Below are 26,757 nucleotides of genomic sequence, written 5' to 3'. Positions count from 1 at the left end.
GATGGGTCAAAGTGATTTTATTTCCCCTCTTCCATTTTCACCTTCCACTAAAACAAGCCTTGACTGGGTAAACCAGTATTAACTGTCACAATACATCTATCAATCAAGAGCAAAGTGTACATTTTCCATGAAAATGATCTAAAAATAAGTTTAGCCCCGGTGAAGTGTAAATTGGCAGCTAGAATTACATTTGAAAGCATAATTATGGAACTGGGCATAAAGTTAAAAGATCAGCACTCCCACTAGAAGCTCCCTCACCTGTCTTCCTGTTGGTGTCGTGGCTTCACCATCACAGGACACCTGTCAGCCGGGAGAAGGTGAGTGGCAAATCCGTTAGCGGTTCGCCTCGCACAGCGCGGTGAGGTGAGCGAAGAACCAGATCAGCCAAGAGTATGGGGTTCCTTTCAACAATTTTATTTCCAAAACTTTAAATGCTGAGAAGACTTAAATATATCAAATGAGGGGGTGTTCATTTCTCTCTTTCACACACACACAACATAATTTATGGGTGACTAAATGTGCAATGGAAAAACTTTAGATCAAAGCACCAGAATAAATGAATTAAATTGTTTTCCTTGGAATGTGTTAAGAAATTCCTAACCAAGGGGAAGCATGTGTCCCTTTTTGAATAATCTTGAGTGTAAGCTATGTCAAATTGGATAGTTTTCTCTTTTGGGGGGAAGAGTGGGAGCAGAATTTGCTTATTTTGTTAAAAACGAGAGAACAGACTGGTCATTTTATTGATTATATCAAATGATTCTTTTTAAAGGAAATATGTGGGTTTTTTCTCAACCTAAGTGTCACAGCTATTGATTGTTTCAACACAGTATTTCAGAGACCCCAGGTTTAAGGGCTGTGGACAGCATGCTGAGTTGATCACTCACAGGGCACATGACCTCACTGAAACCGTGACTAAAAATAACTCGGGTCCTGATGGGAGCAAACTGTTCTCCAATTCAAACAAAATGTTCCTGTTTATTACTGTAAGTCGGTGGTCTTAAACTATTCGAAGTTCTCAATTTATCAGCAACATCTTTGTCCAAATGCCAAACCATCATCATGTCAAATGCCTTGGACAAACTTTGTTTCGAACGTGACTGCCTTAACATCCTAGTGAAATAATTCAGGCTGGAAGCCAGAACTCCAGAGCAGAAAAACAAGTCAGCGAGGACAGGTAACCTTTCCACACAGCTTTCTTTCAAAGTCATGGCCCTCAGAAGAGAGTCAGAAGTGGTTGATCGTTTCTATTTTTTTGTTTCTTTACTTTTTTACTGTGTTTTTCTTAACCTGCACAGCAAGTTAGAATAGAAAAGCCACCACCTTACCAACAGTGTTGTCTTGGGGGGCACTGAGCTTTACCCTCAACTCAGTTATGGGTTCTGTATCCAGTCAATGATCTCAACAAACGTCTTCCTTTTACCGCATCAAAGAAACTAACCTGTATCGTGTGCTGAGATAACAGACACTCAAATCATTCTCAGGTGTGATAACACTCCCAAGAATTTTGAGATTTCCTTATATGCCATGTACTAGAGGAGAACTGAATGAGCAAGCATAGAAGGGGAGCTGGGCTATGAAGCTTACATTGACTGAGAAAGTTGTACGTAGAGAGAAAAACATAAGAGAGTCTGCATAGTATGTCTAACAAGTTTGCTCAAGGAGAAATGCCTGGAGTTGGGTAATCTGTAGTGCTGTCCAGTTTTCCAGCGTGTGAACTGGAGTCCCGGGATGGGTACTGGACTTCTGATGGCCATCAGGCCAACTTACTCTCCTATTTTCTGAACGAGATCCAGCAAGGAATCGATGAGCTCAGGTTCACTCGGGGAGCCCATGTCATAGGGAAAGCACTTTTTGGGTCACATCCAGTTGCACGATTTCATACCTGACAGCCAACATGACAATTTTAACTATTTTATTGTATAAGATTTTTTTTATTTTTATTCGGTAAATGAGTTTTTCAGGTACTCCAAGATTGATTTGATACTGTACTCTCAAAATCTTTACACACCAATCTCTGTTCTCGGTTGAACAGTACTTTCATCCCTAACGATGTCCTAAGTTAGGGTGAATGTGGACTGTTCAGAGGAGATCATGGTGGTCCCTCAAGGTGGCATGATGGACTCATGGTTTCTGTGGCATTGGCCTGTTAGCGCTTGCAGTAGAGAGCTTTGTGGGACACCGAGCCAATCAGCAATTTCCCCTTGTACACAGAGGCAGCTGAAGATCCTTGCAACACTGTACCATTATCTGCATAAACCACTGTGACTTTGGGGTCTTCTGTTAAAATGTCCTGGATTTGGAGCACCTATCGAAGAAATAACACTCAGTTAATTTTTTAAAGTCACTTAACACATAACATTTATTTATTTAATTCAGTGAAAGGAGGGGAGGCAGAGAGACAGACTCCCACATGCACCCCACTTGAGATCCACCCAGCAAGCCCACTGGGGTGCCAATGCTCTGCCCATCTGGGGTGTTGCTCAGCAACAGAGCTCTTCTTAGCACCTGAGGCAGAGGCCATAGAGCCATTCTTAGAGCCTGGTGCCAACTTGCTCCAATTGAGCCATGGCTGAAGGAAGGGAAGAGAGAAAGAGAAGCGGGAGGGGGAGGGATGGAGAAGCAGATGGGTACTTCTCATGTGTGCCCTACTGGCAATTGAACCTGGGACATCCACATGCCAGGCCAACATCCTGCCACTGAGCCAACTGGCCAGGCCCAAAACATAACTTTAAACATGGGGTCATTTCTTTAGAGGGAGGAGCCTTTAGGCAAACCATATTTTGTTCTAAAATTGTCCTCACTGTTTCTTCACTGGCAAAATGATAGGTTCTGATCAGATGATCTTAACAGAGGTAGAGACAGGCCTACAGAGGTAAGGCAAGAAATACAAATGAGTAGCAGAGCTTGGGTATGAGGCATTAGGGAGAGGTAGGGTCTATGGTAAGTCAGTAATAGTTAAATTATTGCCAGGCTGGCATTCAGGATTGTTTTTGTGTATTTTCTGATAAACTAGGAATTTGGATTTATACTTAATTCTTGGTTTTTAAATCCTAGTAATCAAAAACAAAAACATATGGCCCAAAAAAGAACATATCCACACTTATCCATTCTTCTGAACTTAAGGTTCTAACTCTGCATAAGATTTTGTCAGTTCCTTTCATGTAGCTGAGCAGATGTGAGTCTATCATTAACAACAGTGTAGTAGTATGTTAGGCTGACTACACGGAATAGCCAATATTTCACCATTTTGTCTAATAAAATGGCAATTTCACATGAGTCATCCTGCTATAAAATGCACACTGGAAGTCTGGAGTGCGAAGTTGTGTTTCGGGTCTTGTCTTTACCGTTTGTCTCTCATCTGTAGAATGAGATGGGAGGGACAAGGTTCAGTTCCCTTTCGACTCTTAACTTTCTATTGTCAAGCTTTTAGGATAAATGCAATCACTTGAAGAAAGGATACCTACATACAAAAACACCAGATATGGCAGAACTAGGAAGGCCAGGGCCTGGAGAGTGAAAAGTCAGTGGGAGCACTTAAAGGGCCTCTTTAAAACAACTAGCACCAAGGCCCTGGCCGGTTGGCTCAGCGGTAGAGCGTTGGCCTGGCGTGCGGGGGACCCGGGTTCGATTCCCGGCCAGGGCACATAGGAGAAGCGCCCATTTTCTTCTCCACCCCCCCCCCTTCCTCTCTGTCTCTCTCTTCCCCTCCCGCAGCCAAGGCTCCATTGGAGCAAAGATGGCCCAGGCGCTGGGGATGGCTCCTTGGCCTCTGCCCCAGGCGCTAGAGTGGCTCTGGTCACGGCAGAGCGACGTCAGGTGCATGCGGGAGTCTGTCTGACTGTCTCTCCCCGTTTCCAGCTTCAGAAAAATACAAAAAAAAACCCAAAAAAACAAACGAAAAAACCCCCCCACAACTAGCACCAAAAGGCAGGTTTTTGTTGTTGTTGTTTTATTGATCCATTGACTTGTTGGGGGAGCATCAGCTCATTGTTTCACTTAGCTGTTCTATTTACTCGTGCACTGACTGGGGGTCGAACCCACAACCTCTGACCAGCAGGGTTGATGCTTTAACCATTGAGCAACCCGGCCAGAGACAAAGACAGATGTTTTAGACAATTGCCATAGCATTAAAATATAGTAGTTATTTGCTGGGAAATAGTTGATGGTGCACCTTGGCTTAAGTAATTAAACCTCTTTTAATAAAGCTAAATTACTCTTCTACAGGGCAGTGCTTTAGATAATGAACTGCTACTACTTTTTGCTCTGCCTTAACAGCTCCATTGTTAAAAAGAAAGTGTGTTTTCCCGAACAGCAAACCAAGTCCATGCTATAGCAAATGACCCAAGTCTACTACTCAATGATCTAGCGAACAAGAATAAAGTAGACGCTAACATTCTGCTGAGTCCAAGTGAACACACAACAGCGTACATTTCTTCAGTCTTATGAAACATCCCATACTGCATTCTACTAGCTAAGAACAATCAGAAGTCACAAGGGGTTGCCATTAAATATAATCACAATTGTCCTGTAAACCTAAAAATACACGGTATGAAGGGCCATAATGTTATCGGAAATACACATTTGGTTGCTTTTTTAATCCAAGACACAGGTTATAAACTTTTTTTTCCTGTGGGATGGTGGTGGTGTGTGAGTGACTCTTAAAACTAAGCTTGAAAAAAAATACAAAGCAGTAGACTTTGTCAAATTAATACCATGCATTCAGTGTAAATAACAGGTATAATTAGTAAATATTGAAAACTCACAATACAAAGCCCCAGTAACTCATAGTAAACCTTTAAATGCCTATGGCAAAGTGAATTTAAGTTCTTACTTGCACTGACAAAATAGTCCACTGAATAAAGACCATGGACATGAATAGGATCTTTGGGTAGTAAAACTAAGATAGAAAAAAAGGTCTTTTAATCCAAAATCATTCCAGCAAGTGACTTATCTTTCCATCAGCAGAGAAACTGAGAGGTTGCTCATTTCTGCTTTAGGACTGGTCCCCTGGGTCCCCTTGTGCATGGACAGGCACACAGGAAGGGGGAGTTGACTAGGAAGATGAGACCGTAGCAATGTGGTACATTATATTTTTAAAACCACTGAATTCCCAAGCTGGAGAAACTCACTCCAGACCCAGTTCAGGGCCGGCTATCCTAACCCAGTCCCCAATCCACTCTATTCTGCTCAGATGTACCCAGACTGACTTTGAGGGCTCCCTCGCCCTCCAGCTCCCGTTAGGATCAACCAAGGGGCAGCAGCAGTGGGGGATGGGAGGGCTGAGGGGGAGGCAGGGTGCGTGTCCTCCAGGCCTCCTCCCTGTGGGTCTCTGCCAGTTAGCTACATCACTCAACCAGAGGCCAGCTCCTCTCAGACGACCTTCGCCCACTCGGCTTCTTTCTTGTTCTGGCTTCTGTAACCATTCCCTACCTCCTCGCTACCCCTAGGGTCTTACATTATCCCTGCAATTTCTGTACCTTCCACCCACAACTGTTTACGTGGTGTCCTTATCTCTTCAAATTACCCAGTTTAAATGTGCCATCTGTCTCCTGCCTGGACTCTGACTAAAATGCCTCCCAAAGTCCAATTCCTTTTTCTAGCTGATCGTTGGGACCATCTATCTGTGTCTCCCCTTTATTTGTCCATATAATTGAGAAATATGTTTTTCAAGTGAAAAACATCTGGGAATAAAGTTGCTGAACTGATTCATTTTTCAAACTAACCTCTGATGCGGGGGGTTCCTTCGAGTTGTAGAAGATTCTCATGCCATTGGGGTGGCATCCAACCCAAAGGTCCCCTGTCACAGGATCCACGAATATGTTATCCACGAGTGTGTTAAGAACCACGGACTTGCAGATTTAAAACATGGAGAGAACGAAAGACAGAAAGTGAAAAATAATTTGAGAGACAATAGAGCTGTGTGTCCAAGAAAACTATGATCTTGCCCTTGGTCACCACACCGGGGTTCCAAGGACACAACAACTCTGCCTATTTCAATAGCACTCAGGGAATTCCATCCATATTAGTGTTTCATCGGTTTCCAGGACAGATGAGGAAGCAGGAAGATACAGAAAACTATGAAGGACTATTAAAACTAGATGACATCATGAGGACTAACATCTTCCCCTGAACCTAAAACTGAAGGGGGAAGAAAAAAGTTGTAAGCGCAGCATAAAACAGTTCATTTCTAAAACAGCATGTGCAACAGATATTTTTATAAGCATTCAGGAAACAACCAGGAAATGCAGATTTGTTTCTGATGAGAATGTCAATGAAATGGACGTTCCACTTTAGTGGCTAATTGTAGGCTGTGCAGCCAGAGGGCAAATGATCACCCTGGGTCAACTGTTTGTGTTGGAGTTTGGAAGCAGTTTCTTCTCTCGTTTCCCGATGTTCTTCAACTCCCTGTTCTTCTGCTGTTTATTTTCTAAATATAAGTTGCAAGCATGTGATGACTGCACAGATTGCTGTCGAGGCTTTGGACTAGGATCATAAATAATAGCAACGATTCTTAATTCCACCATTCATCATCTTGGCTGCCTTCTACTGGGAAGAAATCACATCTATTTGTTTTACCTCTCACTCTCGGTTGGAGAAGCAATATCCACCGTGTACCTCACACAGGGGCCAGCGTATCTCAGCGCCCAGAGACCCCGTAAGAACTGGCAGTGAGTCATTGCACAGGCCAGAGCGTGGGCGGGCAGCTGCAGGGAGCCAGTGTGGCCTTGTGCTCCCTGCTCAAAATGAGAGCCATCCTCACAAGTCCCTGAGGGACTAGGGGGCTCCGGACTGTGGCAGAGTCTCCTTTTCACCTTCACGCAAAGCCATCGCTCATTTAAACCCTGGAAACAGACGAGGCTGGCCAACGGAGGCAGCTGAGCCAGCGTGCTCTGGCAAAGATCAGCTCCAGGCCTTCTCCATCCGCCAAGCCCCATCTGTCAATGTCAGTCTACTCTCCTATGTTACTTTCCTTAAGCAAAGGAAATGTGTGTCTTGGGGTTCTCCCATTATCTCTGGAAGGGGCAATAGCCAATAGGTGTTTATAACAATTACCACCATTCCATGGCAGATAAAAGCCTGTGGAGGTGGGAGTCGGAGGTGGGGGAAGAGGAGGTGAGAGCGGAAGAAGGTGACAGAAGGCTGGGGTCCCCTTCATTCAACACACAACCCCTGAGCTCCTACCATGTGTCCTGCAAGCAGCTCAGCACCTGGGGAGAATGGAGGAAGCCCAGACTGCTCCTGCCAAGGGCATGCTGACGGCCCAGTAGGGAGCTGCTGCTGGGCTCTTGCCTTGCAAATCTATAAATCCTAGTAATACCAACTCACCACCGTGTGCGCACACACTACATTTTATGCCTCCACAAAGCCAACTGGGAAATTGTGTATTTCTTGCTCAAGGAAAACTAATAAATTATTCTTTTGGGGAAAGAATTGTATCCCCTGTTAACAAATATCCCTATTTTAAAAGAATTACAACTCATTGAAGTGAGATTAATCTATTGGCTGAGTTAAATTTTAGGGGTGGGAGGGCATTACTTTTAAATAATTAAATATTGGTGGCAAAATAAGTATAAAATGAAATTTGTCATTTTAACCACTTTTAAGTAATACAATGCAGTGGCATTAAGTGCATTCACCATGTTATACAACCATCACCACTATCCATTTCTAGAAACTTTAATCATCCCAGACAGAAGCTGTGCCCAGTAAGTCCTCATTCCTCTCTCCCCCAGTCCCTAGTAACCTTTATTCCACTTTCCAGCTGTGAATTTGCCTAATCTAGGTACCTCATACAAGTGAGATCCCATATTTCTCCTTCTGTGTCTAGCTTACTGTTCTTTCATTTAGCATAGTATCTTCAGGCTCATCCATGTTGTGGCATGCATTAGAACGTCATTCTTTTTAAGGCTGAATAATAGTTCATTATATGTAGATAGCCTACTGTGACAGGACAGAAACCCATCCAAATGTCACTGACAATTCTAAGACTGCTCCCAGTTGGTTTATCAAGTTTCTTAGCATCCCAGGTAATAATTAACTGGCTTAATTAATATGACTCTTCAAAAGGAAGAATGACATTTCAATTGCAGTGGTAGTCTCAACTGAGTTATTGCAGGAGACAGGTTTGATCTGTTGCCAAACGTGGAAGGCAAACCGGAAGTAAGCCCCGCCCTCAATCTCGCCTTGGTGAGAGCCGTGCCTTTATCATTATGGGTTGAATGTCTATGAAATGCGGTTCTCTTCTTATGAAATTCTGTAACTTTCAGTTGACAGAAGTACGTGTTGCTATAACCACGGTTTATTTTTATTCCCTTAGCCAATATGAGTGTGTGAAATTTCATTTTACTTCAGCTAATACCAAAGTATACAGGCCAATGGTTTTTAATGTCAAACATAATGTGACATTTGATGTTGTTTCAAGGCAATTTTCTCCGAGTGAAGCCCTTCGTGACAGTTCCTCGGATGTGCTGACGGGAACAGTCACAGGGCCTGGTGACAGGCTCACGCTGTGGGCAGCCATGGCAGGAGAGCGATGTCTTGTTTTTCAGGGCAGGGACAATGTTCATAATGCTCCACTTTGCTCTTACTTCCTCTTTCCTCTCTTTTATATTTTTACCTCTTTTGACCCAAATCTTCAAAACAAATCAGAATGGGTGGAGATAAGAAGATAAACCCCGAAACACCCCCAGCCCCATCATACTAAGTTAACGGGTATTTGGTGAATGCTTACCACCAGATGATAGGAACTCTTACCGGAACAAATTGAAGGAAATAAAACCTGTCCCATAGAGCTTACACCCTCGTGGGAGAGGATAAATATATATATATTATAGTATGAACGCTGAAAGGAAAATAAGGTCGTAACGGAGATACAGTGTGTGTGTGTGTGTGTGTGTGTGTGTGTGTGTGTGTGTGTGTGTGTGTGTGTGTGTAGAGGGGGAGTAGTTGCAAGTATAGATTAGTTCTCCGGGGTGGGCTCACTGAGGTGACATTTTAGTAAATTCTGAGAGGATATGAAGGAGAGAACCATGACGATTTGGGGGCAGATCACAGAGCAGAGGAAAGAGCGCCGCAGCCGGACGCGGGGCCATGCCAGGCAAGCTCCAGGAGGATGCAGGCGGCTGAGACTGAGCAGAGGAACAAGGGCTGCAGACAGCGCAGTGGAGTGATAGGACGCAGGGGCGCGCAGCGGCCGGGGCTGGTACTTCGGCTTCATAAATATTGTGAAGAGCTCTGTCATATTAAGTACCAGTTGCAGCTACTTCTTGGCCACAATACAGAGGAATAGAAGCAAGGGGAGAGGAAGTAAGAAAGGGAAGGAGGGAGTAAAGAAAGAGAAGGAAAGAAGGGAGAAAGGAAGAAAAGAAGGGAGTTTAGGGAGGGAAGGAAGGAGGGAGGAAGATAGTCTAGGAACCCAACGCCAAGATTAAAATTCACTAGATTAGAAGAATCAGAGTTTTGCAGGTAAGATGTGTGGTCAGCTGCTTCCCACTCCACAGCTGAGTCAAAGTGAACAGCAACACAGAAAGAAATGCTGATGGCTCTTAATAAAGGAGTGAAAAATTGGTTCTCACCCACTCCAATTAAACAATCCTTTTTTCCTCAATTTAATTTCACAAATCAATTAGAATCTAATTATCACTCTGCAAACTTATTGTGTTAATACATCTTACCTTCAATAAAGTTAAAGTCCAATTATCGTGCCTTTCATACACATGAATCTTGTGAGCCAGAGTCTCAGCTACATAGACATACCTTCAAAGGAGAGAGAGCTACATCAAAGCGCTTAAAGTGATGCAATTCAAAAGGTGCCGGGCAGTTGTGATGACTGTTCCTGGAGAAGAACTCGGCTTAGAGACTGGAAAATGGAACCCATCTCAAAGCAGCCAAATTCTGAAAGAACTAATGAACTTAACAGTACACACAGGAGGAACTTGAATCCTGGTAGGTATTTCTAAGGTTAGAATCCTAGCTGGTCCTGATCAGTAGGGAAAGACTTAGCCCTAAACACAGGAGGAACTTGAATCCTGGTAGGTATTTCTAAGGTTAGAATCCTAGCTGGTCCTGATCAGTAGGGAAAGACTTAGCCCTAAACACCAGCTTTTACATCTGAGAAATAAAGTGTGACACTGCTTCCCTTACTTTATTGATACAGTGGTGAGCCCTGGGCTCTGCGTGTCAGAGGATAGTGGGTTCTCGCAGACATGTTGCAGGGAAGCCCTTTCACAAACAGCTCCTTGTTTTAGGTCAGAGAGCGAAAAGACAAGATGCTGAGAGAAGTCTGAAAGAAGTCTTCCTCCCCTCCTACCCCCAGCCTAGTCCTGACCCTGTGCGTTTCGTATTTTGCGCACCTGCAATGCCACACTTACCATCGAGACCTGAGATCAGTCTAAGCACAATCAGCTCAGAACTAAAAGAGAAATGACTGCTTGATTATCTGCTATTTTTGAAGACCAGCAGATCATATGAATAGTTGCAAGCTGTCCAGGTTGCTTTCTCTAACTATGGTACTAACCCTCAGAAATTCATGGTGATACAAGATGAGGAAGGATATTGATGGATGGAGGCATAGATTTTATGTACACGCTGATGCTACCCAAAGTGTGGTTACCAGACCGATGCTGATCTGTGAATTGTTTGTTTCAGGGCCACCATCAGATCATAATGTAAATCAGTTACATCACTCAGCACACTGCGTAGTCAACTTTTTCTTCCCCGTAGTAACATTTTTTTCATAAAGGAAGCAGTGCCTCAATTTACACTTAGGTGCAAGCTCTTTATCTTGTCATAAACCACCACTGGTGATATATACCTACATGCTGTTAATCTTATTATACACTAAAAAATCTTTCCTCAAAGCAAAGCTATTTAGTAATACTAAATGATTATCATAGTATTATTTAGTAATACTATTTATCAAAGCATTGTTTAATAATAGTAAACAATTATCACAGTATTATTTAGTAGTACTAAATGTTTATTACAGTATTGTTTAGCAATATTAAACAATTTATCACAGTAATATTTCATAATATTAAATATTTATTCACCCTTCTGAAATCTACTTTCCCCCTCAAAAATAATTGAAAGTATATCTTCACAAAATAGGAAATTTTTATCTGATAAATTTTACCTCCTGAAAAATTGAGATATTTCACATTTTTCTTTATTTCCTCATACTAGGATAACAGTTAAAATGTATCATATTAGTTAGAATAGGAACATATTCAAAATATATCTACTGAAAATAGGGGGAAATGCACGACATTTTAAAGTTTCCATACTTGCCGTCAGGTGAAACGTTGATTCCATTAGCTATATCGAATTCGTCTGCCACCACTTTCACTTCATTTGGACTATAGTAAACAACATCTGACAACTCTAAACCCAAATATATCAACCAGTGTCTCCAGAAGGGGTTTTCAAAATAGTGATTGTTAGTGGCATAAAAGTGCTCAGGTCCCACAGCAACGATATCATTCATGCTGCAATTCAAACACAGACATATGATATATACAGATGGCGATGTTGTACATTACAGCATTATACATTAGCATTCTTTAATTTCTATTCCTAAAGTCAAGATGTGGGATGGAGACTTCACCCTACTGCAATGACAGAGAATTAAAATGAAATCAGTCCCACCTATACAGTCCTCAAAGAGCATAACTACTCTAAGAAACCCCAAGAGGTGATTACAATGTAATATAAAAAGTTCTATTTATTGTATCATAAAATAGTGCTATAGTGTGTGTGTGTGTGTGTGTGTGTGTGTGTGTGTGTGTACAAAATTTAGTAGACATTAAATTAGGCCAGGACTCCATTATCAGGGCAAAAATAGGATATAATTATTGTCATATAACTCTTACTCTCATAGAGAACAGTCTAACTTAGGTGTGATCAAACAATGGAAAAAACATTGGCGATATTGTGATTGCATTACTATTACTTTAGGGGAAATCAATCATTTCACGTGGCAGGGCCTCAGTTTTCCTTATTTGTAAAAGGAGGATGAGATGGACTGATCTCTTTCCACCTTAAAGAGCCACTTCCAGCTTTAAAGTTTCATGATTCTAAACTGAACAAGACTGTTCAGAAATAGGATGCTATGGCTTTCTTTCTTTCTGATTTTGATTCTCTCTCTGTTACTGAAAATCTAAGATATATGAGTCTATTTTTCTGCTTTAATAGGTACAACAGCAAACACATAAGTGAGCCATTCTTTACTGATTGAGGTGACAGAAGTTCCCCAGGGCCATTATCTGGGAGAGAATTATCTCTGCCCTCCTGTGGAAGGCATAATGGCCAGCCCATCAGCTCTGACGTTGCTCTGGGCTACTGGGCGAGTTAGGTAAGTGGACAAAGCCTCAGTTTTCTCATCTGTAAAGAGAGGTTAAGTGGTTTGCCCAAAGTCATACAGCTCATTAGTATAAGACTAAGGGTCAGAATCTTAATTTGTGGACTTGTAGTGGAAATTATGAGACAATGCCTGCTGTGTGCTTTGCAAGGGGCCTGCCACTCACTAAATCTTCTGTCAGTGGTAGCCACTATCACTACATGAGAAAAAAAAAAGTCTAGAAATTTAAGATTAGTCTCTACAGGCTCCAGGCATAACCCTGTAAACTGAGGGATTTTAGTCCCCTCTCCTTTTGAAAAGCAAATTTCCAGAATTAGTATGCTTTACAATCATTTGCTATTTTTCATACAAAGGAACAGAGCAGAATGGGTTACAGTAGTAGTCTTAAAAATCCAATGGACTTCATGTAAATCCTGACTTCGTTAGCTCTCATCTGTGGGATCACAGCAAGTCACTAAACTCTGAGCCTCAGTTTCCACTCTATACCTTGAGACACTGTGGTAAAAATAAAACTGAAATAAGAAACTCAAAGCCCTTGGCATCATGCCTAGTATATATAATTATAGTAAATGATCGATAATGACCATTGTGTTGTTAATAATAACATGCTTCAATTAGAATAGATTAGTAATGTATGAATTAATACTATAACAACCCAACCATCAGATACAAAGCATAAAACATACATGGGTAGTCTTTGGTTTGAGATAGCATAATTTGAAGTGATTTGTGGCACTAGTGTTATTTTCTATTTTGTTTTACATTACCAAAGACTCATATTTTTGCAATTGGCCCAGGAAAAAGATACTCCAACCCTGGGAAATCAGACAAATCTGAGATTTTCCAGATTAGATGGTGAACAAATATGTTCTCACTGTTTTCTAGTGGTTCAGATCACTGGCTCCAGACTCAAGCTGCCAGGACTAAAAACCCCAGCTGTGCCATTTTTCTGATGGTTAAGTTAAAAATGCCACACCTCAAATTTTTTAAATCTAAAATAATGTAATAATAAAACTTAAAAAAGAAGGTATTTGTAAAAACTTAATAAAATAACCTGTTTAGATTGGTTATTGCAGCACCTAGCATAGGTAGAGAGCATTAAGTTATTATTACTACCATGACTACTATTATTCTTTTCACCCAGCTTCTCCATTCTGCCTACTTTTCCTCAGTTTAGATCTTGATAGTTGGCACATTCTCAGTGTCCTCATTCTCTTTCTAAAATACATTTGTGGAAGGAATGCATGAATAAACAAACTCTCCCATCAAAACCTCTTCTCTGAACTTTCACTCATTCTGGGATGCAGAAGAAGACTGGGTCATCGTTCCTAATTGGCCACTGTTTGGTCGACTCATCCAGTAATTCAGTTTCTCTCTACTGTTTCTTTATCTTCAAAACCACCGGATAAGAAAGAAGAGGAAAGGGCTCTGGTGACACTGAGCACACACTATGTGCCAGGTGCTTTGCTAAGTGCCTGCATGTAAACAGCATGTGGTTTAAAAGAAATCTAGATTTCCAAATACTGAGGTAGTTGAATGGTAAGTGACTTATTCACATAGAGTTTGAGATTCTAGAAAACTAGAATGATTTGAGGATAAAAATTGTTGGGGAAGTTAGTGTCAAATTATCCTAGATCTATCATTTGCCTCATAAACCAAATTCTAAGGTAAGTGTTGGATTGATGGAGATCAGGGGTCCTTGAGTGTTCCCTTTTTCCATATATTATGTCGTCAAGGAACCCAGGACGGAGCTGAGTGTTACCCCGGATCCGCTGTTTCCTAAATCCTGTGCAACCTGACAGCAGCAGAGGTGGGCAGGAGGCTCTTAGAGGCACCAGATTTTGTTTTTGTTTTTGTATTTTTCTGAAGCTGGAAACGGGGAGAAACAGTCAGACAGACTCCCGCATGCGCCCGACCGGGATCCACCCGGCATGCCCACCAGGGGGCGATGTTCTGCCCCTCCGGGGGGGGGGGGTCGCTCTGGCACGACCAGAGCCACTCTAGCGCCTGAGGCAGAGGCCAAGGAGTCATCCCCAGCGCCCGGGCCATCTTTGCACCAATGGAGCCTTGGCTGCGGGTGGGGAAGAGAGAGACAGAGAGGAAGGAGGGGGGGGGGTGGAGAAGCAAATGGGTGCTTCTCCTATGCTCCCTGGCCGGGAATCGAACCCAGGTTCCCCGCACGCCAGGCTGACGCTCTACCGCTGAGCCAACCGGCCAGGGCAGAGGCACCAGATTTTGGATCTGCTCTAAGGTATGTGTTTCTAATTCATAGAAACAACTAAGATTTTATTGAAAGAAAACCCTGCATAAATAAATAACAAATAAAATAAACTCAAAATGTGGAATTCATCTACAAAACTGCTTTGGGTTTGAATACTAAGTCTGTTCTTGAAAAAGAGCAGAGTTTTTCCTTAGTAAATGCTTGAACAAGTATTCTGAGGACAGGAGTCATAAACCAGGAACCAGCCAGCCTGAGAAATGGAGCCCAAAGAGAATGAGTCTTCTCTGAGCTGCTTGGGTCCTCGAAAGTTTCTGCAGAAGAACATTTGGGGGAGTGTGTGATCATTAGAAAGGAGAGTTGAACAGCCATTATTCTTACCTCACAGCCAAAAAGAAAAACTTAAAAGTGGATTAACCACCCACCAGTGTTATAGGGAAATAGAAATAAGATAGATTTCAGTACTTAGGTAGAAGTTCATGTTTGATGGTTTTCAGATGCAAAAGCCTCTTTTCTTCTTCCTGAAATTTAAACAACTCCACAGTAGAGTGATCATCTGGATGGTTCACCACCAGCAGGTACACGGTGTTATCTGAAAAGAGATTAGAAACAAAAATTGAAATGTTAACTGAGCTCTCAGCTGTCAGAACTGTCTCCAAAAAGCAATTTCAACCCACCTCCAACTAGTACTTAGGGTGTCAAGCAGATGGAATATTGTCATCTCTTTGTAGAGAAAAGTATTTGTGATTGTTCCAAAGAGAAATGGCTAAAGGAGAAACCAGTGACAGTCTCTTAAAAACTCCAATCTCCACAGAGGGAGAAATATCCTCAAATTAAGAATGAGCAGCTCTTGATGCTGAAACTCTATAAAGCTTGTTAAGCTATCTTTTCATTGCACATGGTCTCCGTGAGATGTAGAGTTGAGATAAAAGAGATGAGAAATATTACTATGAGAAGGTGTGTTCGGGTACAATTAACACAGTGTAAAATAATCAATTCTATGAAAAGAACATGTGAGAAAGAGTATCAAAGGGAGGCCCTTTCTGTGAGTCAGTATACCAGTCTAAGTGGTCAAGAAGGTGGCAAGTAGAGTTAGATTATAGTCATTGCCTTAAGAATCAGTAAGTCCATGGAAACTTTTGACATGACCAAATCGGTGTTTAAAGGAAAACAATGCAAAGTTCAGTAAGCTGAACTGAACAGATTTGAGCTGAGAAGCTATCCAGGAGGCTCTTCATTCATAACAAGGACTTAACTTACTTTAGTTGGTGTTGAGTGATACAGTGGGAAGATAAAATGGAAAAGAAAGGATGAAGAGTAATGACGTTTTTTTCATGGGTAATGTTGGTAGTATTTTAAAAATAAGGTACTTTAGTAATCTTAAGTATTTTAACATTCTCAAGCATTTAAATAGTTATAATGTATTTAATTAATGTAAAAGGGGTAAGTTTGGCCCTGGCCGGTTGGCTCAGCGGTAGAGCGTCGACCTGGCGTGCGGGGGACCGGGGTTCTATTCCCGGCCAGGGCACATAGGAGAAGCGCCTATTTGCTTCTCCACCCTCTCCCTTCCTCTCTGTCTCTCTCTTCCCCTCCCGCAGCCAAGGCTCCATTGGAGCAAAGATGGCCCGGGCGCTGGGGATGGCTCCTTGGCCTCTGCCCCAGGCACTAGAGTGGCTCTGGTCGCGGCAGAGTGATGCCCTGGAGGGGCAGAGCATCGCCCCCTGGTGGGCAGAGCTTCGCCCCTGGTGGGCGTGCCAGGTGAATCCCGGTCGGGCGCATGCGGAAGTCTGTCTGACTGTCTCTCCCCGTTTCCAGCTTCAGAAAAATACAAAAAAAAAAAAAAGGGGGGGGTAAGTTTAAAATGCAAAATAAGAATATGCATGATTATACATGGATGAAAAGAAATATGTATGCATTATCTTTTTTCTGTTTTTTTTTTTTCTTTTAAAATGGGTTTTATTTCTAAGAAACATTCAATATTGTTACCTTTATCTGTGAATGTGCTGATCCCATGAGGGTTAAATGAAGACACATTGAATTTATTTGCAGTGATCTCCAATTCTAACACCGTTGGATCTTCGTTATTCAGGTCCATCAAAAGTATTTTTCCAGGCTTCTCGGGTCTAGGATATTTTAACCCCTTAGAAATAATGGAGAAAAGACTGGACACATTACAAATGCTGATGGAGGTGGTCGATGGCCTGTGGATTCACTCTGCCTGCTTCATGCAGCAAGGCCTCATGGGAGTCTCTTGGCTGGCCTGTGCAATAAGCCCACAGGGGGCCTCTGGGAGCCACTGGCTCCATCAGAGGACCCCACACACTCACAGACACAGACGCATCACAAGAAACAAAGCCATATGAGTTCCATATTATAGCTACCAACCCATGAGAAAGATAAAAAATGGAAGAGCAGATGCAAGGGGCATTTACTAATGAGGTTTAACAATATAAGCAAGGAATATGAAGAGAACACTGCTTATGGTTTTTAGACTGTCCCCTGGAAGGCTCCTTGCAAGCATCTCAGGGACATAGGTTTAGGGGAAGACTAGTGAGCTAGGAAACAACTCCTTAGCCTTCAATTAGAAAAACAGAGCTCTTGTTTTAGACATTGGGGCCCTATATCAGATTTTGCTTAAATATGTAAAAATGTTTGCAAGAAGCTGTTGTAGAAGATGACTAGTCCTCATTCTTCATAAGAGAAAACAACTAAGTAATGACAATCGGCAGCATAGGGTTTTCAATGGCTGGATGACTTATATACTGTATTCTATTAACTCTGTCATCCTGGACCAGACTGGCAACACTTCTGTTTGGAGCTATCTCACTACCACAGTGATTTGTATGCATGAGAGTTTCCACAAACATGATGAATTTTTTCTTCAAAGTTGGGAAATTAGCCTGACCAGGCGGTGGCGCAGTGCATAGAGCATTGGACTGGGATGCAGAGGACTCAGTTTTGAGACCCCGCTTGAGTGCGGGCTCATCTGTTTTGAGCAAAAGCTCACCAGCTTGGACCCAAGGTTGCTGGCTTGAGCAAGGGTTACTCAGTCTGCTGAAGGCCCGCGGTCAAGGCACATATGAGAAAGCAATCAATGAATAGCTAAGGTGTTGCAACGAAAAACTGATGATTGATGCTTCTCATCTCTCTCTGTTCCTGTCTGTCCCTGTCTATTCCTCTCTCTGACTCTCTCTCTGTCCCTGTAAAAAAAAAATAAAAATTGGGAAATTATGGAATAATAATCTATCCGCAATTTTAAATTAAAGGACTTATTCTGAAAAGTATAAAAATGGTAAAAATCTAAATGACATGTGAAGATTTATAAAAGTACACTAAATTCCCCCGACCTGTGGTAACACAGTGGATAAAAAGCATTGACCTGAAACGCTGAGGTTGCCACTTCAAACCCTGGGCTTGCTCTGTCAAGGCATCTGTGAGAAGCAACTACTACTATGAGTTTATACTTCCTTCTTCTCCCTTTTTATCTCTCTCCTCTCTTTAGAAATCAATCAATAAATGGGAATGGGAAGCTATTCTCAAACTCATGAGGCTCACAAATAGTTACGATAGAAGATAAGGTCATGTAAAAGTTCAATGTGAACACAGGCATACAAATATGCATGAAGTGCATACTGTCATACTCATAACACCAGTGTGAATGCATGTAAGTGCATGTACAGTTTGTTCTTTGAAGTATGTAACAGCTCTTTTTATTTGAAGGTGGACATGGGTATTTAAGAAGGCTTAAATGAAAGACTTAAGCTACTGGTTCTAGAAAATAGTCTAGTGAAAGGAAACACTTACAGAGCTAATAAAAGCCAGTCCATTAGAAAGTATCTCCAAGTCTTCAGAGCCACTTTCTGCCAAGAAAGAGAAGAGACAGCACAGACTGTTTCACACTACTGCAAGAAGCTAGTGGTCCTTTATATATACGATATATAGCTTGAAAATGGGGTTACATATTGAGATCTCTTTGATACGTTCAGAATAATTTATTCATTTATTTTCCCAATTGACTAATGTGATGATATAAACATTAAAAGATATTAATATAAAGTATAATTAAAATGTACAATTTAAGTGTAATTAAAAATTAAAATTGATGGACTGGAACTTTTTTTCTTAAAGTCTGAAATCTCATATAAAGTTCATGGAAATTCACAAAATGTATAAAAGGTACAACAATTTGAAAATAAGTTGCTGTTTTTTAAAGACACAGAGTAAACTTCCAATACATATTGATTTTTAATAGTTCCAAGTCAAATAAACTCCTTGTAAATCACATTGGAATATAAGCTAAGTCTAACCACTTCAGTTAAAGTGGGAATACATTTTATATGCAGAGTATGCATTTACTATTAATTATAAACATCAGTAAAATATCACCAAGTTAATTATAAATATGTGTGAATTTTTAAAGTTTTAATCAGTATAAAAACAAATGAGATCTTTTAGTTTGATAGTAACACTCTTAGTGGAGCTGTTTGTCTTTTAAATATCTAGTGATATTTAATATCAATATTATGTTTGTTTTCTAAAATAAAATTGGAATATAAGATATCTAACCAAGCTTATTCATGCGAAGTGAGTAAGTCATCTGTTCTATAGCCTTTCTAACCTTAGACAACTAAGATAAATAATTCTAATAAAAACAAAGAAACAAACGAAAACATGCACAACAACACAAGCATGGATCTCAAAGAAGTCACCCTCAAATAACACAGCTGGTTGGTTGGAACCAGTTGGGGACTCAAGTCTTGTGACTCTTTCTGTTGGTTTCCTAACAACTGCCTGTCCCCTGGCCTTTTATCTTTGCTGACAGAGTCTGGCTCCTACAGTGGAGGCCTGGTCACTCCTTTCCCAGCTTCCTTTGCAGCTAGGGCACCAGCTGGTTGTCTAACTCTGACAATGAGATCTGAGGGGAAATCTGCTGAGAGCTTTGGGAAAAACTTCCCCCTTAATATTAAAAGAGAGATGCAGGAGAAGCTTTGTGGTAATTGCAAAAGTGTGAGATGGCTTTGTGAAAATTTATCCTTTACTGCTTTTTCTCCCTCTTCTATCTCTTCCTAGGTTGCCATCCCCCTAGGTTGTATTGCCATGAAGTCAAACATTGTTCTATTGCTAAACTGATCAAACAAGAACAAATGATCAAAACCCTGCAACAGGCCTGACCTGTGGTGGCGCAGTGGATAAAAGCGTCGACCTGGAAATGCTGAGGTCAGCGGTTCGAAACCCTGGGCTTGCCTGGTCAAGGCACATATGGGAGTTGATGCTTCCAGCTCCTCCCCCCTTCTCTCTGTCTCTCCTCTCTCTCTCTGTCTGTCTCTCCCTCTCCTCTCTAAAATGAATAAATTAAAAAACAAAAACAAAAAAAACCCCTGCAACACCTTGGCAATATGTTAGTGAAGTCAAAGATAAAGAATTTATCTAAAATTCACTGACTTGCCCTGGCCCATTGGCTCTGTAGATAGATCATCAGCCCAGCATATGGATGTCCTGGGTACACAGGAAAAGCAACTATCTGCTTTTCCACTCCTCCCTCTCTTCTTTCTCTCCCTTTTCCCCTCCGGCAGCCAGTGGCTCAATTGGTTCGAGCATTGACCTCAGGTGCTGAGAATGGCTTGGTTGATTCGAGCATCAGCCTCAGATGGGGGCTGCTCAGTGGATCCTGGTCAGGGCACATGAGGGAGTCTGTCTCACTCTCTTCCCTCCTCTTACTTAGAAGTAATAATACTAATAATTCACTGACTTAATGCTCTTCTGGTTCATAGTTTTATTTTTAAATAAAATTTAACAGGTGTAGTAATCACATAAATAGCAAGATAATACTGCAAGTTCAAATGAGATACTTCCTTCTCTCACATACTTACCTATTCCTTTAACCAAATTACAGTTAGGCAGTTCTACTGGTTCTACTTCTCGAAAAGCATTCATTCGTGTTCTAGGGGAGAAGAAAGGAATGAAATGCACGTGAAAGCATTCAGAAATTATAATTATGTTGCAAAAGTAAGTAGCCAGCAAAGTTTTCCATAACTGTACTTTGTCTGAGTTGCAACCCTAGGGTTTGTTGTCCTTGAACCTGAGCTGTTCTACCAGGCAAGGCCAGAGCAAGACACGTGGGCTTCTAGGCGCATTTAGTTATTTATTAGGTAGAGGTGGATAGAGACACAAAGAAGATACATAATGTCCTCTCCAGGGCTCTGTGCACTTTGGCAGGAACAGGAACTATTTCATCAGCTGCATACAGAGTCCTGTGTGGACATTTGGATTAAATAGCAACATGGTTCCAATTTATCCCATTGATGTTTTAGGACCGCTGACAGATGGGCCTCTGGCCCATATGCCCAGTCCGACTCCAAAGCCTGGACTGGGCATGTGCTTCCAGGTGTGTTACTTGAAAAATGGTAGGTGTGCTTAAAAGGATTTACAACTTCAGAAAATCATACCCAAGGCCAGAATATAAAACAGCATTTCACACAAACACGCAAACAAGCAACTTATTAAATCTGAGTGCATGAGCATCGTGGGGAACATTGGAGTGAAGGACAAAGGAAAACAGAGCAGGTGTGAGAAGGACGTAGCAGCAGGCTGCCTGAGCAGGGCAAAGCTATAGAGGCATTTGAAAGAAATGGAGCACAGCATGAGCACAGGCAAGAGGTTTATACAATAAACTTTTGGGGGGACAACGAACGATACATTCTATTATCACAGCCATAGTGAGCAGCAACAATCATCTAAGAATCCCTTGAAAACTTATTTGGCTAAAGGTAGGCCATAAAATTAACTTACCTTACTGATAATTTAGTCTCACAGAAGGCGGAGGATGGGCTAGAGATCAATGGACACTTTGGATAAAATTCTTACCAACCTGGTACAAAATGATAGGAATTTGGGGGCAATAGGTCTCTTATTATTCATTCGGGGGAAAAAATGTAGCATGTTCCTATTACCATGCCATTGGCTATCGATTCCACCTTCTAAGAAGGTCTGATCTAAAAAGGTAGGAGTTGGCCCTGGCCGGTTGGCTCAGTGGTAGAGCGTTGGCCTGGCGTGCAGGAGTCCCGGGTTCGATTCCGGCCAGGGCACACAGGAGAAACGCCCTCTGCTTCTCCACCCCTCCCTTTCTCCTTCCTCTCTGTCTCTCTCTTCCCCTCCCGCAGCCAAGGCTCCATTGGAGCAAAGATGGCCCGGGCGCTGGGGATGGCTCCTTGGCCTCTGCCCCAGGCGCTAGAGTGGCTCTGGTCGCAACAGAGCGATGCCCCACAGGGGCAGAGCATCGCCCCCTGGTGGGCAGAGCATCACCCCTGGTGGGCGTGCCAGGTGGATCCTGGTGGGGCACATGCGGGGGAGTCTGTCTGACTGTCTCTCCTCGTTTCCAGCTTCAGAAAAAAAAAAAAAAAAAAGGAAAAGGAAAAGGAAAAAGGTAGGAGTGGGGTCCGGGACATGGCTTTATTGAAGCACCATAGTTCATCCTGAGGCCCAACCAGGAGAAAGAACCGCCGGTCTGACTGCCGGAGAGCCAGAGGTGAGGAAGACCTTGCCTCCAAGGAGCTGGGGACTCCCCAAATGCCAGGCATGAACTTTGAAGACAGACTTCAAAGGAAAGTTGGGATCTGCCCCACGACCTGAGAAACTAAAAAAGGTATTTCAAACACTGGAAAGTTGAGGTGCAATCACAAAAATTTACAATGAAGAAATAAAAAGGGAAAGTGATGGAACAGTGGCTTGAAAATTTTCAGACTGAGACCCCACCTTACGAAAAGCATTTTACAGAGTTGAAACACACAGCACACACACGCACCACACACATTTGAAATAAGGTGCACAAAAATATTCTCATCCTACTACTTGTAATAGGCACATGCTTAACTTTTCTAATTCTATTTCACTTATTTTAAAATGCTGGTCATGATCTGCTACGTGGATGTTGTGACCCACCATTTTGAAAAACACTAGACTAGAGAAAGCTCAGTGAATATTCATGAAGCACACAAGAAACTTAAAGAAGTGGTACAAGACGTTAAGGGCAATGGCATAACCAGGACAGTGCAAGGTGTGGCATGGAAGAAGAGTTTCAACGATGTGGAATTGATGAATGGGCCAAGGCTTGTGAAAAATGCCAAATATAGCCAAATGTGGTTTCTCAGAGTCAAAACCACATGGGTAGGTATACTGCCTGGCACTCAAGGGTCATTAAATGTGATGGGTTTGGAGAGGGCATAGAAAAAAACCTGAAAACCAGAACCCTAATTCTGGCTTCTCTGTCACAGAAGACCATCTCTACCCTGGAAAACATAGAATGACGACCAGTTAAAGGAGTCCAGGGAAGATAAGGAGGCATTAATTCAGCTCTAAGTTGCTTTGAGTTCAAATCTGTGGTCAGAACAAGTCATATCTCAACAGGGTAATCATTGCTACTATACTTCAAGTACTGCATAGATTCTCATTTAATCCACAAACACCTCCCTGAAGTATTATTCCTCCTATTTCACAGATGACTAAGATTGAGTGGCCTTTCAAGGCCACAAAGTTAGGAAGCGGTTGAGCTGCAATTGGAACTCAAGGATAAATGCAAAGCTCTACCCAAGCAAAATGTACAGATAGCACCACTCAAAAGCTGCAGGAAGCACCAGAGCGCAATTCTGCCTGTGTTATTATAATCTTTCTTATATTTTTCTTATTCTCAATAATTAAGAAATATCTTGTTAAGGGCTTGATTAAGTCCAAATGTTCCAGGTCTAAGGAATAAAGTGCAATATCTGAGATGTGTCCCTGATTCACAAGCTTCTGAACTCTAGCTGGAAATCACATACTTCCTGTGGTGAATTATTCTTTGCAAATAGGTGTTTGCTTGTTACAAAAGAAGGTGAGGATCTTCAACTATGTATTAAGAAATCCATCCTGGAACTTTCCTTGGGGCCAGACTCAGCATCATCCGTCTATTTTCTGACACAGCACATCCTCATTCATTCAGTATTCCCTGTTGGGGTCTATGATGTGCCAACTCCGTGCTCAGGGCTCTCACACATCCTTCCTTAATTTCTTTTGTCACTTTTGAGGCAAGAATGAACATTTTAGCTGGTTTACAGGTCAGTAACTGAGGGACAGAGAAGACAAGTAGTTTGCCTGTGGTCACTTATTTAAAAGGGTAGAGTTGAGATCTGAAATTAGATGTCATGGTACCAAAGACCCTGGCTTCTATCGTTTTCATACTTCTTTGCATTTGCTCATGCTTTTCCCTCCATCTAGGACATCCTTTACCTCCTAATCTACTGGGAAGACTCCCACACATGTCCTTCTGTAGCTCCTGCTCGTCTTCTGAGGTAGGATTCATAACCCCTTTATTTAGCCTCATGAACCTTCACATATACATCAATCAAGTCTCATATCATATTGTTTTATAGTTATCACTTTTGGGTCCTGTTCCTCACAGTAAACTCTGAGATCCATGAGTGAATCCTGCATCCTGTTCATCCCCGTGACTTCCAGCATAAACACAGTGCTCACACAGAGAAGGCTGCTGAGTTGTTTCACAGGATCAGTAGACGAGTGTGTTAGATGGAGGAGATGGTGATGGTTGCATTAATAATGTAAAGACTGGGTCCTGGCCGGTTGGCTCAGTGGTAGAGCATCGGCCTGGCATGCAGGAGTCCCGGGTTTGCTTCCCGGCCAGGGCACACAGGAGAGGCGCCCATCTGCTTCTCCACCCCTCCCCCTCTCCTTCCTCTCTGTCTCTCTCTTCCCCTCCCGCAGCCAAGGCTCCATTGGAGTAAGGTTGGCCCTGGCACTGAGGATGGCTCTGTGGCCTCTGCCTCAGGTGCTAGAATGGCTCTGGTTGCAACAGAGCAATGCCCCAGATGGGCAGAGCGTTGCCCCCTGATGGGTATGCCAGGTGGATCCCAGTCGGGCACATGCGGGAGTCTGTGTGACTGCCTCCCCGTTTCCAACTTCAGAAAAATACAAAAAAAGAAGGATAAAAAATAATAATGTAAAGACTGGAGGGTTATTTGTTCTTAGCTTGGGGTCTCAGTGAGGTAGTACCACAAAATATATTCAAGTATCACTCATTAGGTGGATCATTCATCAGTGGATTTTTGAGATAGCAGATGGCAATAATAAAAGCTAACAATTACAGAGCACCTTTCATGTGCCAGATTTTATTATATATTCTACTATGATGTGTATTATCATCCCATAATTTTTAGGTGGAGAAGAGACTCAAAATGGCAAAGTGACTTGAAAGTTGTAGAAATGAGATCCAACCCAGGTCGGCTGGTGAATCCACCTCTGCCCTCTACCCACTAGAGTGTGGCACTTGGAGTGGGCATGGAGGTGGCAGAAACACAACCAGGGGTCTAAGGTTGGTGCTGCAGCCTCCTTCTAATAAAGGGAAACTCGGTGCATTCGCCGGGTACGATGGGGAAGTTGCCGCACAGACATGGGGCCGCGACACTGCACACTTGAGGACCGAGGCTTGAGACTTACGTTCCAAAAAACAAACTTGGGGAAATATTAATGTTGAATAAAATAAGCTAAGACCTCATATTGAGAGAGAAACTTTTTAGGGGGGGGAGTGGCAAAGCTATACTTTTACACAAAAACATATACAAGATGCCTACATTCTCCTTTCTTAGAGTAAATTAAGGAAGGTAATCCAGACAGATAGACCCTCACTCTTTCCTGGCAGCTCTGTAATTCTCTATAAGACATCGCCATGACAGACAGCTAGGAGACTGTGGGTAGAACAAACCCAGGTGCGCTGGCAAATGGAGAGTCCAAAGGAGAAAGCTTAGAGTGGGTGTTCGATGGCTCTATCTCGTCTCACTCTTTTCCATCCAGGGTGATATCACAGTGCACATATGTGTCACACTGGAGCATAGATATTCTGCTTTGGTAGCAAATAGAATCATGATTAATAAAAATCCAGAAACTAATTTTCACATGATTTAAAACCCCAAATTATTTCAAATAATTATTTTTTACTTTTTTCTAACAGTTTATGGTTCTAAAAATAACCAGCAATTATAAAGGGGGGGAAGATCAATAGTTTTTATTAAAAAAACAAACAAACCTCTATTGAATGTAAGTTTGTAATTAGTCCATAGGGTTATATAATTTATTTTTAATTCCAAGTGTTCAATTTGATTTTTAGTAATGTTTTACTTCAAAGTAAACAACAGTAAACTATTGACTAAATAGAAGGGATTAGATAACTTCTAGACTTTGAACCCTTGTAAAAAGTTACCACAGAACTACTGATATATTCTCAAAAACGATGCCCCCCCCCCCCCCCAGTATCTAACAAATTGTAAAATACTTTGAGGAGGGCAAGGCATATCATCAGGTAGTCAGTTATGTCCCAGGCGGAGTCAGTAGCTTCCTGTGTGAGTGTGTATTACCTGTTCAGGTTTATGAAGCAGCGCGTGTTAGAGATGTAAAGCGATTTGACCAAGATCCCGCATTGACAGGAACCACGGGGGGCAGGGGAAAGGAGGGTTGGGGCAGGGGAGAACCCAGGTATCAAATGCCAACTCTAGCCCCTCACTTCCCTGTCCCCTCCCCCAGGCCCCACTGGAGTGCACATCAGCGTCCACCTGCTGTGCCCCAGCTCCACTCATCTCTCTGCGGCCTCAAGTTGAGAGTTCCAAGCCAGGCAGCCACGGTGGGGGCTCCTTTCCCTAATCCACACAATGTCAGGTTGACCCCAGTCTGGTCATGTTCTGAAGAGAGGTTGAGAAGTAAATTTATAGCCAAGGCACACGGAACTTCATGAAAAATTAACTTGTCACTTCGCCACTCACACCACTCACAAGTGCCCCCTCACCCCATCTCTCAGGCCGCAAGCAAGGGGGTGTTTTCAAGTGGCACAAGGAAACTGGACGATCGTTTACGCAAACCCTGCGCGCTGGGCGCCCCACACTTCCCTGCAGACTCTCTGCTGAGAGCGGGGACCCCCTGTCGGGGGCGGGGTGTCCTGGGCTGGCGGGGGGCAGGTGCTGCTCTCCCACAGCCGGACTTACTCGTAGGAAGCCTGGTGATCCTTGAAGGCTGTCAGCGTCAGCCCCAAGAGGGTGAGCAGCATCTTCACCATGGCCGGGGACAGAGGGACGGCGGACGCGGGATGCACCGACGGCGACGGCGAGGGGGACCGGACTCGCTGCAGCCGGAGCCACGCTCGCGC

The 26,757-nt window shown here is 42.6% G+C and overlaps 1 protein-coding gene across 1 annotated transcript; it reads right to left on the bottom strand.

Moving 5' to 3' along the window:
• Window positions 1–1,897: 1,897 nt before the first annotated feature.
• Window positions 1,898–26,757, bottom strand: PON1 (paraoxonase 1). Its single transcript, XM_066354166.1, has 9 exons — window positions 26,597–26,757; window positions 20,447–20,517; window positions 18,381–18,436; window positions 16,563–16,716; window positions 15,042–15,168; window positions 11,286–11,486; window positions 9,675–9,756; window positions 5,724–5,849; window positions 1,898–2,305 (listed from the first exon to the last, which is right to left on the bottom strand). Exons 1-9 carry the CDS (start codon window positions 26,665–26,667, stop codon window positions 2,147–2,149), a joined length of 1,047 nt encoding a protein of 348 aa, XP_066210263.1. The 5' UTR covers window positions 26,668–26,757; the 3' UTR covers window positions 1,898–2,146.

The sequence above is a fragment of the Saccopteryx leptura genome, chromosome 12 (genome assembly GCF_036850995.1).
Source record: "Saccopteryx leptura isolate mSacLep1 chromosome 12, mSacLep1_pri_phased_curated, whole genome shotgun sequence".
Taxonomy (NCBI): Eukaryota; Metazoa; Chordata; class Mammalia; order Chiroptera; family Emballonuridae; genus Saccopteryx; species Saccopteryx leptura.
This window is presented reverse-complemented; position numbering and strand designations above follow the sequence as displayed.

Bases quoted from the DNA above. Each gene is read 5' to 3' on its own strand.
- PON1 (XM_066354166.1), bottom strand. From the start codon at position 26,667: ATGGTGAAGATGCTGCTCACCCTCTTGGGGCTGACGCTGACAGCCTTC. The intron at 16,717-18,380 runs GTAAGTGTTTCC...ATTATTTCTAAG, and splicing joins GACTGGCTTTTATTAGCTCT to GGGTTAAAATATCCTAGACC. The intron at 11,487-15,041 runs GTACTGAAATCT...TTTGAATTGCAG, and splicing joins AAACATGAACTTCTACCTAA to CATGAATGATATCGTTGCTG.